Raw genomic sequence first — 14,495 nt, 5'->3', positions numbered from 1 at the left:
CCAATAAGAACATGGCAATGGTGCCAAAGATTCTAGACAGACTAACAAACATTTTATCAATCAATACTGATCTAGCAGGAAGAAACCCTGCCCAAGTTCGCTTCCAACCCAAGACAGTCTATGATTCCACAGTTCTTTGACATTGCTCTCTTGGTGCTCAGATGCTATTTGGATAGACAGAAGTGTTTTAAAAATGTCTGTTACCTAATTCCCCTTTTAAACTGATAGCTTTAGAGCTACTAAATGATACTCAGAAGCTTTTAAGAGAGTTTTCAAATGCTAGATGACAATGTTGTTTATGAAATCTGTTCAAACGCTGCATATTCAAGAATCTCTTACAGAATCTGTTAATTCTGAATCTAATTTTAATTGCACTCATTTTTTTAAAATTCAGAAATCCATGTGCATTGTTTTAAACAGAGTTCTGCAGCTCTTATTCTATTGCTGTTTGCAAACAGAAGAAAAAATCACAATCAAGGACATACTCTGACAACAGTATGAGACCTAAAAAGAAATTCTTCCTCATCATAAAAAAAAAACTACTTTTGAACATAAGGATTAAATTTCAAGAATTAAGTTGAAACTGAGGGGAAAGGCGTTTCATAGGAACAAATGAACAAATGATTAAAACTCTTAGAAAAATTTCTGCAGGTAACAGTGGCAAATTAGGGTAGCAAATTTAGGGAAAAAAAAAAAAAAAGAAAGAAATGAAAATAAGGAGAGGATATGGGAATGCTTACTCTGTTTATTTCATGCCACACAAAAATCCATGGTAAAGCTGATGATAGTAATATCACTGTAAATAGAAAATAGATCTAGACATTGGTTACAGCTTCTAGCTTAAGTTCTTAGATAGCAGAGATTCTTCGTATGTAGCCACACATTTACCTATTAGAATACCAACTAGGCTTAAAATGGACAAGTAGTTGGAAAGTTTATGAACGCACAAGAATATAAAAGAACCCAGTAACTAAAAAAACTTCTAAATGCAATAAACTACCATAGCGAGACAGTTATCTTCCTGTCACTACTTGTACCACATGGTCTGCAACATTCCATTTTTTCAAAATACCAATGCTGAACACACGGAGCTATGAAAAAACAAAAGAATGGGCTTCACAGTGCATCAGGCAACAAGATGTTCCATGGCTTCAGAGCACTGATCTCTGCCACCTTTCTTCTAAAGCTCTAGAAACACCAATCCTGTGTATAGAGTATATGAGCCTAAGAAAAACTTCTGAATATATGATGTGTAAGTGTCATTGTTCCAAATTTAAATACCTAATTTTTGGACATCTATCATAATGGAGATTTATTTAATGCATAAAACTTGGGAACTGAGTGGGAGATCTTATTGAAAGCACCATTACACACTCCTTTTCTGACAGCAACAGAGAAACTGAATGTGGTAAGAATTCAGCATTCCTGCACAGGAAACAAGATTAATCTGTATGTGTATTCTTTCTTCCAAGCAAAGTGTCCTGGCTATCCACCTCATCCTGCCAAGGAACCTATGCCTACTGTTCCCACTCCATTCTTGCAGTTCCTCCTACTTCTGAGATCAAATGATCTACACTTCAATGCAGGACTACTTTCCAGCCTCAGTCTTCCATTCCCTTATTAGATTTCTCAAGGGTCTCATCTCAGAGCTCTCCATGACACAGCCCACATTCCCCTAGCTGAAGTTCTTGCTAAAACCTCATGTAAACTAATCAAACTGCTATCAAACTTTTGCACACCTCTTCTTCTGTTATTAGCAAGGAACATCAGTAACGCCTGGCAGCACCTGAGCAAGATAGCATATCTTGGCTGGCCCTCCACAAGAAATCTGGTTTGGCACTTAACAGAAGGAGGTTGAAATTATTTATGCTGTCCTTATGAAAACGTTAGGAAAGAGAAACAAAAGCGCATCTATGTAAGAGGGCAACTACAATCATATTCTGTACACAATGTAACTGAAATTCAGAAATATCATAACTAAAATTTGAAATGGACAAAGTTAATATTTCATTCCAATGCCCTTTCAAGTCTGGAATCATTGAACCACAGAACTGCAGGAATTGGAAGGAAGCCCTAGACATCATCGAGTCCAACCTCCCTGCTACAGCAGGTTCCCTATGGTAGGTCACACAGCTATATGTCCAGATGGGTCTTGAATATCTCCACAGAAGGAGACTCCACAACGCCCCTGGGCAACCTATTCTGGTTCTCCATCACCCTTCTCTGTCATGCTCAGGTTGGCATCTCCAGAACAGAGCAAGTATGCACCAAGATAATTAACAGAGTTGAAAGATACCATGATCTCATGCTAACCAATGCAGCAGAACTTGAAAATTTTTTACATTATCAACAGAAACTTTGAAAGACAGAATCTTTTTCAGTTCAAGAACAGCTTCAGGGTCCAACTGACAGCAAAAGTACATGGTTTTTCTTCTCCAAATTTTGGCTGCACATGTTATTCGCTGTGACTGAATGGTTTTATTCTGAGTTCTTTTGCTTTTACTCCAACACATCTATTGCTGCTTTTATTCCCTGTGTCATCCTGTGTCATATCATCAGATGTTCAAGATTTAAAGCCTGTGTCAGCAAAAAAACAAACAAACAAACAAACAAAAAAACAACAAGGTTTTCCATCTTTCACAAATCTCTGATGTGCACCAGCACTCATTCAACAAAAGACCTGTCAATGGCTCCATTATCAAGTACAGTAATAAGCTTACCTTTCTGTGTGCACTTCTAAGCCACTTCCCATAGGAACTACACAAATACTTTCTTGTTAAATCTTGATTCAAGACTAGGGACTTTTTATCTGCAAACTGCGAGGAGCTTCAAAATCTCTACTACCAGAATCTTTTGTAATCAGGTGAGTTACAATAAACAAAGTTGCAAATATGATGACAAGAGAATCATGAGCATCTTACAAAAGTATCAGAGCACAGATGTGTGGATAGGTGTACCTATTCTACTAAAAAATAACCCACCACCACAACAACAAACAGAGCTTCTGCATGCTATCTGAAACAATGAAATTTCCCAGATAACCCATTTAATTAAAACTCCATGAACTGATGAACTGTTCACTCATGTGATGGGTTGCATCATTAATCCCACAGCTTTCCAAATTCCTCATTTTTTCCTTTTCCTCTTTTATCCCTTTCCCTTCCTTTCTCCCTTCCCTTTCTTTCTCTTTCCCTCCCCTTCCCTACCTTTTCCCTGTCTTCCCTTCCTTTCTCCATCCCTTCCCTTCGCTTCCCTTCCTTTCCCTTTCTTTCCCCTCCCTTCCCTTTCTCTTTTCTCTTTTCTCCTTTATCCTTTCCTTTTTCCATTTTAATACGCCACAATGCATTAGATACTCAATGAGATTCAGGCACTTCATAAATTTGAAATATATTTTGTCCCTTCATATTTTTTATATGTTTGTCAAAATTGTTTACAATTCAGTATTGTTACTTCTTTGGCACCAGACGCAGTACTTACAATTGAACGAATAGAGGTAAATATAAGAGATGCACCTAATTTATGCAGTACATTTCCTTTCCATTAGAGATCTTCCACTCCTAAAATCAAATTAAGTGGTATTATGCATTAGCAGAGTAATCAAATTCTATTTTATTTTATCAGAAACAATACATAGTTTGCCTTTTTATTTTGATTAAAAACATATCAAGAATGCATGTGAGGAAATTCACCAATAATGTAGTTTATTTATAAGATGTCCAAGTGCACTGTAAATAAGTCACATACATTGAAAATCTATTTTAAACTGATATTTACTCTTCCTTTCCCGTTAAAGATGTGTGACAAAGGCATTTTTTCATTTATGACTATGTAAGAAACAAATACTATGAGTATTCATTCAAGATATTTTTTTCTGTGTGAATATTTGCATATGCACATGCAGTCATGATAAAATGCATAAAAGTGCACTGAATGGCTGTCAGTAAACTACTCCAGGTGAGGTCACAGATTTTGTGAAGCTACAAAGTCAGGGTTTCTTTTAGGCTCTTTTGCAAAACCTGTGCAAATCCTAACTGGCCATAAATCATAACTTCATAATAAAATATGGATTTCAGAGAGAGTAGAGAGAGTAGAGACCTGTGTGAATTAGGTTTCTTTTTGTTTACAATCTCTATTACTTTCAAGGTGTAGTTGTATATTTATTGATTAAAGGACAAAATGCATTTCTTTCTTCTTTTCTTCCTTCCACCGCTCTCCCCAGTAACAGTGTTTGATCAGAATTGTTTCTTAATTCCCCCTTAATTATCTGACTAGAACAGAGTATGGAACAGAAAACAAGCTCTGTTTATATAAAAATTGTCACGGAAAGGAAAAATAAAAAGCTGATGCATCTTTCTGATCTGTTTTTTCTCCTTTTTACATCATGGACAAAAAAACTGCTCTATCAAAACAGCTCCATATAGACTACACATGTTCAACCTGCCCTCTTGTAGCCCTCTTTTTGATTCTTTGTTACTTACTTTTATTAACTATATTACAGATTTTATAAGTGGCCCAAGACAGTTTCTCTTCACTCAGTGCAGCCAAGACAAGCAAAAAGTTTGGACACCCTCAAAACGTATACCTAGAAAGAACAGTGTCCTCTGTGAAGTTATTCTAGTAAGGGCCTTGTACTCTTCTTTTTTGATGATGCTTCCAAATGCAAAAAAAAAACATATCAGGCACCGTCACTCTTTCTGATACAAGTGACATAAGTAAAATGCACAAATCAAAGAAAGGGAGTACAATTTATATACACTTTTGTACTGACGTTTTTCCTAAAAGTTTGGCTTCAAATAACTTTCAAATATCTTCCAAATATATTTTTGCTTGGCCATCCAAATAACTGCAGGATCCCATGCTCCCTGTGAACAGTTCTGGGCAAGTTTTCATACGAAACTATTCTAATCCTTTAGATAGATCCAAGCAAAATTTTGCTGCCTATTAAGTAATTTTTGAAAGCATAAAAATTAGTTGCCATTCAAATTAGTTATGACTAAAAGTCATGCTTGTTCCTTACATCAGTAGATTCCACATTCCGTTATACTGTGGTGAAAAATCAAATAGTTGAGAAAGACAACACAAATTTGCTATATATATTACGGTGGAGGAAATCAGTTGCTCCTTCTCTTTTCTCTTTCTCTTTTCTTAGAAAAAAATTAACTCAGAATCACCATTATTAAAAGAACACAGAGCTGAAGTACCACTCATTTCACTTCAATAACTAAAAAATGTATATTTTGGATTCATGCTCTGATCATAGGAAAGATGATTAATTTTACTACTTTTGCTGCTGTAAATAACATTTCAAATCAATATTTATGACCTTACTTTGATATTAGGCATTTGATTTTATTTATATTTTAGGGAAATACATCAATATCCTAATAAGTACTTCTTTCAGGAATTTAAATACAAAATAAATACTGAAATTTCATTATGAAATTAAATTATAGAAATGATTAATGAATAGAAAACTCTGCAATATTAGCATTTCCTTAATTTAATTGATATACATTTTTAAATGGACAGAGAATGATCAAAATGATTCACAGATTCAGTAATCTGAGTAGTACTGAATATTCAACAAACATCCAAGAGAAGTTACATAGCAGAAAGGCAATCCTACAGAGTAACATTTTTGGGAGGTTAGTTTCAGCAATTATGCTGTAACTTGTATATTACTTGCAATGAACTTTAAACAACTGTTCTCATATTTAAGCACTTGATAATGAAACCTACATTATGAAGGCACCTTGAAGAAAACACTTAGGCAACATTGGAGTAACACTGCAATTTTAAAATGTAATCTGTTCAAATACATTTGACAGAGCATTAAGAAGGGGATCATAAGACCAACTCCTACAATTTAGAAGAAATAAAGTGAAACTGCAACACAACACAGCAAATTTAAAATATAGTGTAAATAATTAGTTGAATGATTACATATACAGCAAAATTTTTATAGCGTAAGGGATCAAATGTGAAAAGATTCAATAAAATATTTTATTTTTGAATTCTGATTTCCTCTCACTTACAAAATAAGCAAGTGCTGTTTCTAGATTTAGAATAATGATATTCCCCACTGAGGAATATAGGTTGCATGAAAACATTTTAAAATTGCTAACATATCTTTTTTTTTTTTTTTTTTAAGGGGATTGGTAATTGCTTCTCAACCAATTAAAGGGTCTAGGGGTAAATTTTACATCAATTCAAAATTTGGATGAATAAATAAAAAAACCAGACTACAACAGTGCAGTAATGAGAGTATTTATTAGTATTTGTCAGAAAATATTAAATATTTTAAACATTTAAATTAAATTATATTCTAACCCAGAAATAAATACTCTCATTACATACATTTTGACAGCTATTTTTTTCAAATCCATCTACCACAGACTGAAAAAATTGAATGTTTTGTTGGGAGTATTACTATTCACTGCAGTGTGAAATTAACAAGAACAATGTGAAATGAAAGTCTAAAAACACAGAATGACAGCACTTCCTTCAACAGCTTGTGGGCTTATAAAAATACACAAAAAGTAATTACAAAAACCTCAACGATTACAATATGATCAAAACCACATGGCTTAAAAGTAAAAATTCACTTGTCTTTTAAATTGGTGCTTAGATGCAAATAATTTGTTATATCTAATAATTTCAAAACTGCTCTTGCCATGCAGCAGTTCAGTGAAGATGCACTTAACACTGCTCCCAATGCAAAGAATAACATTACGAAGGAATAAAGCTTTATGCTATTTTCTAAAGGTCATGTAAAACAGGAAACTCAAATATTACAATAGAACAGTAGCTAGGTCCCGGGTTAAATGAAATTTCAGCATTATAATACAGTTTCCTAACACAGTAAATACAGTAAATGAATAAAACAAGAGTCCTAGAATGTATTTCTGGAAACATACACAGAGGTTGTAGCCATTTCAATTTTTTTAATGTCAGAAGTAAATTTTCTGCCTTGATTCTCATAAACAAGGTGTATTTTGCCAAAGATTAACTGAAGCACCTCTCAAGAGAGATAAAAAGCACAAAATTAAAGTTTCTATTACAGTTGATGAAGTACTGCCAAGCTTGCCAGACAAAGAATCGAAATAACACCCCAAAACACTGTTACAACTTCTTACAGAAGAAACTGAACGAAATCAGCAGTACCTATGCATCTCCCCACGTGACAAATCAAACCCAAAGTACAACACCTCTCTGTTTTTCACATTTAGAACAACCACCTGGGAACAAACTGTTCACAAATCATAGGCTTCTGCTCTGTGCATGTTGATGATTCAAAAGTGCATCTACATTCAGCTTCCTCCAACTGGCTATTATGCTACATTATTTCTAAGGGTACAGGTTAAGGGGTACAATTCATCATCCAGCATGACAAAAAACAGTTGAGAAGTTTGTCTCATCTCATAAAGAGAAAAACCTTTATTATCTACTATAGGACAAAGGATTTGCAGCTATCCGCTATTTGAGGAACGTGCTGTTGCTGTAATTTATCTCACTGTATGGGTCATGAAGATGCACAGTGGTGTCTCAAATCAGCTTTTAGAGAAAACTGCATGGAATTTTCATGACATTGTGAATACTCCTAAAACTTACACAATAAAAAAGAAAAAAAAAGAAAAGTTTTTTCATACTTATGAATTAAATGGGTTTCTGAAAATTTCTTCAAGGGCTTTTTTTTTTTTTTTTTTTTGCATCAGTGATTACTTCTGACAAAGTTCTGTTCGGCTTCGACCTAACAGTGATTCCTATTGAAAACTCCAGACAGGTGAGTAACGTTATCTCTTTTCTCCATGAACACTCTTAACAGATCTACTGATATCCTCTGATGGGTCCTATGCTCCAAACATACCTCTCTCCTTCCTCACAATAACAGTCCTCTTTGTTTCAATGTTAGCAGGATCCCTTGTGCACAAAGTTTTGTGAGTACATGCATATCTGTATATGAACAACTAGTCCAACCAACAGCTTAATTTACAACAATATGAAAAAAACTCTAGGAATGTAAAAAAATGCAAACAAGCAAGTTGAAAAATGTCCTTATAAAAGCTGCGTATGCTGTGATTTTTTCTTGCAGTTCAAAGGAAATATATAGAAGTTCTGACACACACGAAAATACTCCAAATCTTCACTGTGCACACTGTGCAGTATGAATTGTAATGACCTGAAAAGAGGAAGGGATAGTAATACTCTGTACTGTTGTTTTACTAAATTATGTAACACAGTGTAACCAACTTCTATTGCCAGAATAAGCTTTCACTGATCCTTACAATAACTGCAGTTTCAATAAAGGTATGAAGTAGGAGCTTCAGAATCCTGAATGAATGTTAAGCAAAACAAAAACATTTTAAGGCATGCTAGAGATTTTGCATGTTGATGCAAATAATAATAATAATGCATGTTGAGGATGGAAGTAGCATTAATGCATACAACAGATCCTGTAACTTCCCTCCATTAATTCTCACTCTACTGCAGGTAAACTTATAGCCTATTCACCCATTCACAGAAAAGGAAAAAAGAACCTCAACAATTGGCACAAAACATTAAAAATCCTGGTTATTTACTTTAGTGAGTTCATATTCATGAACATTTAAGTAACTTAACCGAAAGTAGAAACAAAACAATTCTGTGGAAAGAAAGAAAATTGAGATAGTAAGAAAGGAATACATCTATATCCTTTTTCCTTCATATACTAAATAAATAAATAAATAAATACTTTAATGAGCTATTAAACATAATTGATATGCACATAACACAGGAATACATAACATACAAATTACTAAAGATGAAAAGGAAGGATGTGATCCTGAAAAGATTTTCTGCACATCTATACAAAGGCATGAACATGCACCTTAAGAGCACAGAATTTGAATGCTTTGAACCACTGAAAGACTACAAGACAGAAGAAACTACGCAAGAGATAGGAAAATCGAAGAGAGAAATCAGGTCTGAGGAAAAAAAAAAATCTGGGAAAAAAGACAGAAAAAGAACTCAATATATCAGCAATTCAGAACAATAGTGAAAGATGAAATTAAAGCAATATATTTTAAATGATCTAAACTAAGCAAGAGATTGCATAATGTGTACTGTGTGGAGAGGAGCTTTTATTTTTTTAACCCAGAAAGGCATTCACTACCTGCTCCACTGTGTTTATCCATGTGTGCTGGGTTTATCCCACAAATAATGTATTTCTTTCTCAGTAATTGTATTCAAAGTAAATGTTATTTTAAAAACAGATTCAGAAAGACAAAAATCAAAATTTGGAAAAGTACAGTTTTAATGAGACTGAGCATTACTGAGAATCGATCATCCAAGTGAGAAACAAAGTTTAAATATTCTTTTGCAAGGAAATACCCAGAGTATGCTTATTCTTTAAGATTTACACGACAAATACTAAACATTGGAGAGAAAGCTCAAGAGACTCTCATTAGATATATAGGAATACAAACATATTATATATAGGAAGATCCAACACTTTGGAAATTAAAATCTTTTATTTTAAAACAGAAGGCATATGTAGTCAATACTATTAAAACACCAGAGTTCAACAACATCTTGAAAAACTTTTTAACATTGTTGGCTGTATTTCACTTCTCAGGAAATAATCCCTCTTTTACAAAAACAAACAAACCAAAAAAACAAAACACAAAGAACCACAACTTCCAATTATATTCTATGTTGTGATAGTTGGACTTGACATAGTATAAAAACTTATCCCTCCAGACATCTATTTTTAAATGCAGTGTCCTATCTATAAAATTTTAAAATAGAAAGAATATAATTCAATTACAGTTTGCTGAAACTCCTTTATTTTTTTTTCCTTTAGCTTCTGTTGTTTTTTGTTTCTTTCTTCTCAAAGAAAAACCTTTTTAAAAAATCATGTCCTCAAATACAACGAATGTACCAGTAAATGTCAAAAAGGGGCAACATGAGAAATATTCACAACCTTAAAAAGCAAAAAAGCTAAATATCTAGAGAACTCTTTTTCAGTATTTACAGTCTTAAAAGAATGTGCAGAATACCTTCCAATTTAGGCACTTGTGCCAAGCATTTCATCCAATAGGCTCTGAGCAATTATGTAATAGCTAGAAATAAATTACGCAGACTTCAGAACTACTGCATAGTAGACGTTATGCAAGACAAGTGAAAAGGCAAACTGTCATCTTCTGCAGCTTATGGGACAGGAATTGTTATGAGGCAAACGTATTCCCCAAACTGTCAATTATGTTTCTATTAGTGACAGTTTGGATATTTATTTTTTTCTGAGACTTCATAAGTGATCTCTCACCACAGACATGTAGCAGGCACCGATTTGCAGGCACTTCCACTCTAACTTCGAAAAGCTGTTGTTGATGTTGTTATCTTCTCCTGATCAGAAGCCTATGGTTTAAATTTTGCTTTAAATGATTTTCTGCATACACTGTCAAAAAATGACTAGAGAACTATTTTTGTAAAGTTAAACATTGAACAATATTATTCTTCATCACTGGCAAGAATGCAGCTTCTTTTTCAGTTGTGCTTGGCATTATTGCGAGAGCAGACCCTTAAAACATCTAGTCTAGTTTCATAGGCTAGCTTCTTTTCATCTTTGAACACAAAATCTCACTTCTGTGCTTCAGAGAGCACGGCAATCTGCACCCTCTGCCAACTTCATAAGTATTAATTCGCTTAAAACAAATTCCCAACACTAAGGATATCAATAAAACCCAGAATCAAGGCATAAAATTGAAAAGACAGTTACACAATTCTGTGTGTGCTTGCTGCCCTGGCTCACTGTTATACATCCTCACATCAGCCTAATTCATTTGACACACAGTCTCCCCACAGCTGAGAAATCCTAGCTTTCTTACTAGATCTTAGGAAAAGCTTAAATACAAAACCTCCTATGTTTAAGTAATGTTAAGTTTGTGACACAAATCAACAAAAGGCAGGAAATTCAAAGATAACACTGACACTCCATGCTTAATTCATGATTGTTTAACAAAAGAGCCAAATAATATGAGTAACTAATGTCACTCTGTCTGTGTTCTTGGGCAAACAGGTGTTTATCTTGGAAATTATACAAATTCAGCCTCTCCTGTCAGTCTATGTAAATGTTACCGATTATTTAGTGTTTAACAATATGTTGGATATAAAGAAAATTTAAACTCTCATTCAACAACTTAGCATATTACATTCTAACAAAAATCTAATAAAAATGGATTTTTTTGAAATTATGCTGGGCAATCATAAATTAAAAAAAATCATCACCCTATAAAGTTCTCAGAAGTTATCAAAATAATATAGTGCAAAATAGAGAAATATATATATATATTACTCATGAATTGATAACTTTTAGCATCCACTCATATTTCAGTTCTTCTTTGAACTCTCTTTTTCTTTTTGTGTAATATAACCAAACATATCTCAGGGTAGCAACTTGTCAGAGAAAGTAATGACGCCTATTGCTATATTATCATTGGATAATCAGAGGATTTTAACTATCAGGTTTCAAAGTACATTTTGTTACTTTTATATTTTTTGAATATTAATTGCATATTTATGGCATGTAAACATGTCTAGTCATTTTGCTCATTGCTTTACTGTATAAAGAATAATAATAATAAAAAAAAAATTATTGCAATTAAGAAGGTCACATATCATAGTCTTTCCTAGAGTACGTGAAATTAGATCACATGAATGTGCCTGTACACTAAGAGCAGGGCACCGTTTACACTTTCCTCTTTTTTATAAAATTATTCTTATTATTCTTTTTGTAATTATGTTATTTCTTAAGTACCTCCTCATATCTCAAGCGAATTTAAGTTGTATTGGAAATTAGAAATATCAGTTTTTATTTTCTCCAGTTGAACTGCTAAGCAACCATAAACCAGCACCAGCAATAGCTGGGTAACCACTTTTGCATTACCAGCTGAACAGTTTCAAAGAGAGTTTTTGAAAACCCACATCTTCTGTAATTCATCAAACTGCAAGGAACCAGCTCACCAGTCCTAGGTATGTTTTAAAAACCCACAGAAAATATCTACAGTAACAATTAAAAGTTGGTGTCAAGACTGTAAAATCCATGACAAAACCATGACGCTTAATGTATCTTCACAAACAAAAGAAATGCATTCATAGACTCAGGAGTATTAGGAACATCAAACAAAAGAATGAAGTCACATACGGCTCTACGCTCCCACTCAAGTCATGGTCTCACACATCTCTGGACACAACTTACCCACCCCCTTGTGAAACAACTACGAACTGTGAAGCTGCAAGTCTCTGTAAGACCAGCAGAGACCCAACTAAATGATTCCACAAGAAGCCAGGCATACACTTTTTAGCTGATTTCATCTACTTGCCACAAACACAAAGAGTACATGAGGGTTTGAAAGGGCTCTGAGGAAGAGAATGGCTGTTCTTTTCCTTTGTGGAAGGGGGGCAGCTTCTTTGATAAATGAAGTTCAACAACAAACTAGTAAATAGTGCTTATTAATCAAATTTTCACCTGCTATCAAAATTTAATTTAAGGCAGGATTTTAACTTTCGGACAAAGCACAAAGTATGAATCCTACCTCACTATATGATTTATTTTGTGTTCTTGGATATCATGAGCAGATGAGTACAGTCATCACGCTGGTGTGCTGAAGAGTATAATGATAATCAATTGGTCTTAAGAACCATATAAAAATCAGTCAGTATCACAAATATTTTGCTGGATTGCCTACTGATCCTTACTAAAACTATCTGATTTTATTGAAAAGTAAGACCCTGTCAACTGTCAACTAAAATTTTTTTCAGAAACCCAGTAACTGAACGCAATAATGCTGAATGACTGCAGAATCCAATACATCAGTGACAGGTAAGTATTAATACACAGAAGTCACCAGAAGCTCAGGTTGCATGAGTAGGGTTGCAATTATCATCTAAATGCGACATATGTTCTCCGCTTATTCATTCTGTGAAACGCACATTCCGCTTTTCATCTACCTTGGAACATTTCCTCTCTCCCCTCATTTTCTAGTAAGCAATTTTTTTGCTTCAGTTCTTCAGAGTGTGTTTTCCTCCTCCGAGAGAAATCTTGTTTTTCTCTCACTAACTGCAGCCAATGAATGGTGAAATAATTCTGAGAATACCAACTCTCAAGTTGTGGATTCTATTCTTTCCATTAGAATAACTTTCACATGGGTGCCAAAGTCAGTATGGATAAGAAGCAGAGCTAGCAGATCTATAGTACACAAAGAGACAGTTTCACTTAAAAATATGTCCAATACCTCTGATGTAATAGCAGTGAAAAGAAACATCTGCACTGTCCCTTTGAGTTCGGTGGGGAGAATCCCCTTTCATGAAATTTCAGCAGATTGTTGCCATTCACAGATTCACAAATTCACCGTGGCCAAGTAATAGAAAGTCAAGAAAATCTACATTTTTAATTTTGACAGGATCTATTCTGCTCATGGAAGTATAAACAACTGTAGATAGAGAAAATGGTGCTTCTGGCCCACTCTCCCTCGTGTTCAAATCCTAAACTCTGCGGAGCAGTATACCCTTGAGCACCCATACAAACCGCAGTAAAGTGTAAAATCTGAAGGGAAAAAGACCACTGGAAAGGTAATTTATCACTTTGACATAGTAATTCTTTATAAAAGCTATGGGGTAAAAAGTTAAAACAAAAGAGTGAATGATATTTGAACAACTCAAAATGAACAGCTTAAAGATGTAAAAGTTTGTAAGTCCTACCAAAATTTTAATGTCTAAGTGGGAGTCTGACATTTGAGAATACGATTTTACTGCAGAAATAAATGTCTTAATTGAAAACAGTATGTTATTTGCAGAAAAAAAAGAAAACAAACAACTACCACACAACAAAACACAGTACCCTTAGTACTAAAGTACTAATGTAAGTACTTATGAGTTTTCTTGTATTGAGTATGAATTATGTTTCTCTATCTGGTCTACCAGATAGAAAGCATACTTCCTAAAATGCTTCTCTCTTTTCTTAATCATAAAAGCATCTTTAAGGGGATCACTGTGTTCATTTAACATACATGCCCACAAGAAGCAATCAATTCACTCATCATTGCCTGAGTATCCTTTCACAGAACCTTAAAATGCACATTCCCTTTTTGATTCTCTCTCAAATGCTCTCCAGATTCCCAGGACAATTAAAAGGACACAAAACCAGACTACACAACAAATGCCAGTTCAAATAAGCAATACTTCACAGCACATACATATATAGTGACTTTCATATTTCTTAGCACATATCTTTTCAAGCAAGTAAAACATGTTCTATTTTCATGGTTTTATGTTTTGAAAATGTGCATTTATACACTTCCAACAGTTTTAATAGAGTTCCTATACAAACCTAGTGGAGCAAAAATGTTACATACCATAGTCAGTGATCTTACACGATACCAAATACAGTTCTTTCAGGTTCCGTCCTTCTTTGGCAATCACCTCCACACACCTGGAAGACATATAGAGTAAAATTGTAG

At 34.1% G+C, this 14,495-nt stretch overlaps 1 protein-coding gene across 1 annotated transcript in view; it reads right to left on the bottom strand.

The window, feature by feature from the left end:
• The window catches only part of FBXL17 (F-box and leucine rich repeat protein 17), a 264,239-nt gene that overhangs the window by 76,999 nt on the left and 172,745 nt on the right, over positions 1 to 14,495 (bottom strand). The window contains exon 7 of the mRNA XM_042822768.1: positions 14,391 to 14,467. Within this exon, the coding sequence (XP_042678702.1) occupies positions 14,391 to 14,467 (77 nt within the window). The remainder of the gene's footprint in view (positions 1 to 14,390; positions 14,468 to 14,495) is intronic.

Source organism: Centrocercus urophasianus, unplaced genomic scaffold (genome assembly GCF_019232065.1).
Source record: "Centrocercus urophasianus isolate 14NV4802_14NV808 unplaced genomic scaffold, USGS_Curo_1.0 seq_21, whole genome shotgun sequence".
NCBI classification, from domain to species: Eukaryota; Metazoa; Chordata; class Aves; order Galliformes; family Phasianidae; genus Centrocercus; species Centrocercus urophasianus.
This window is presented reverse-complemented; position numbering and strand designations above follow the sequence as displayed.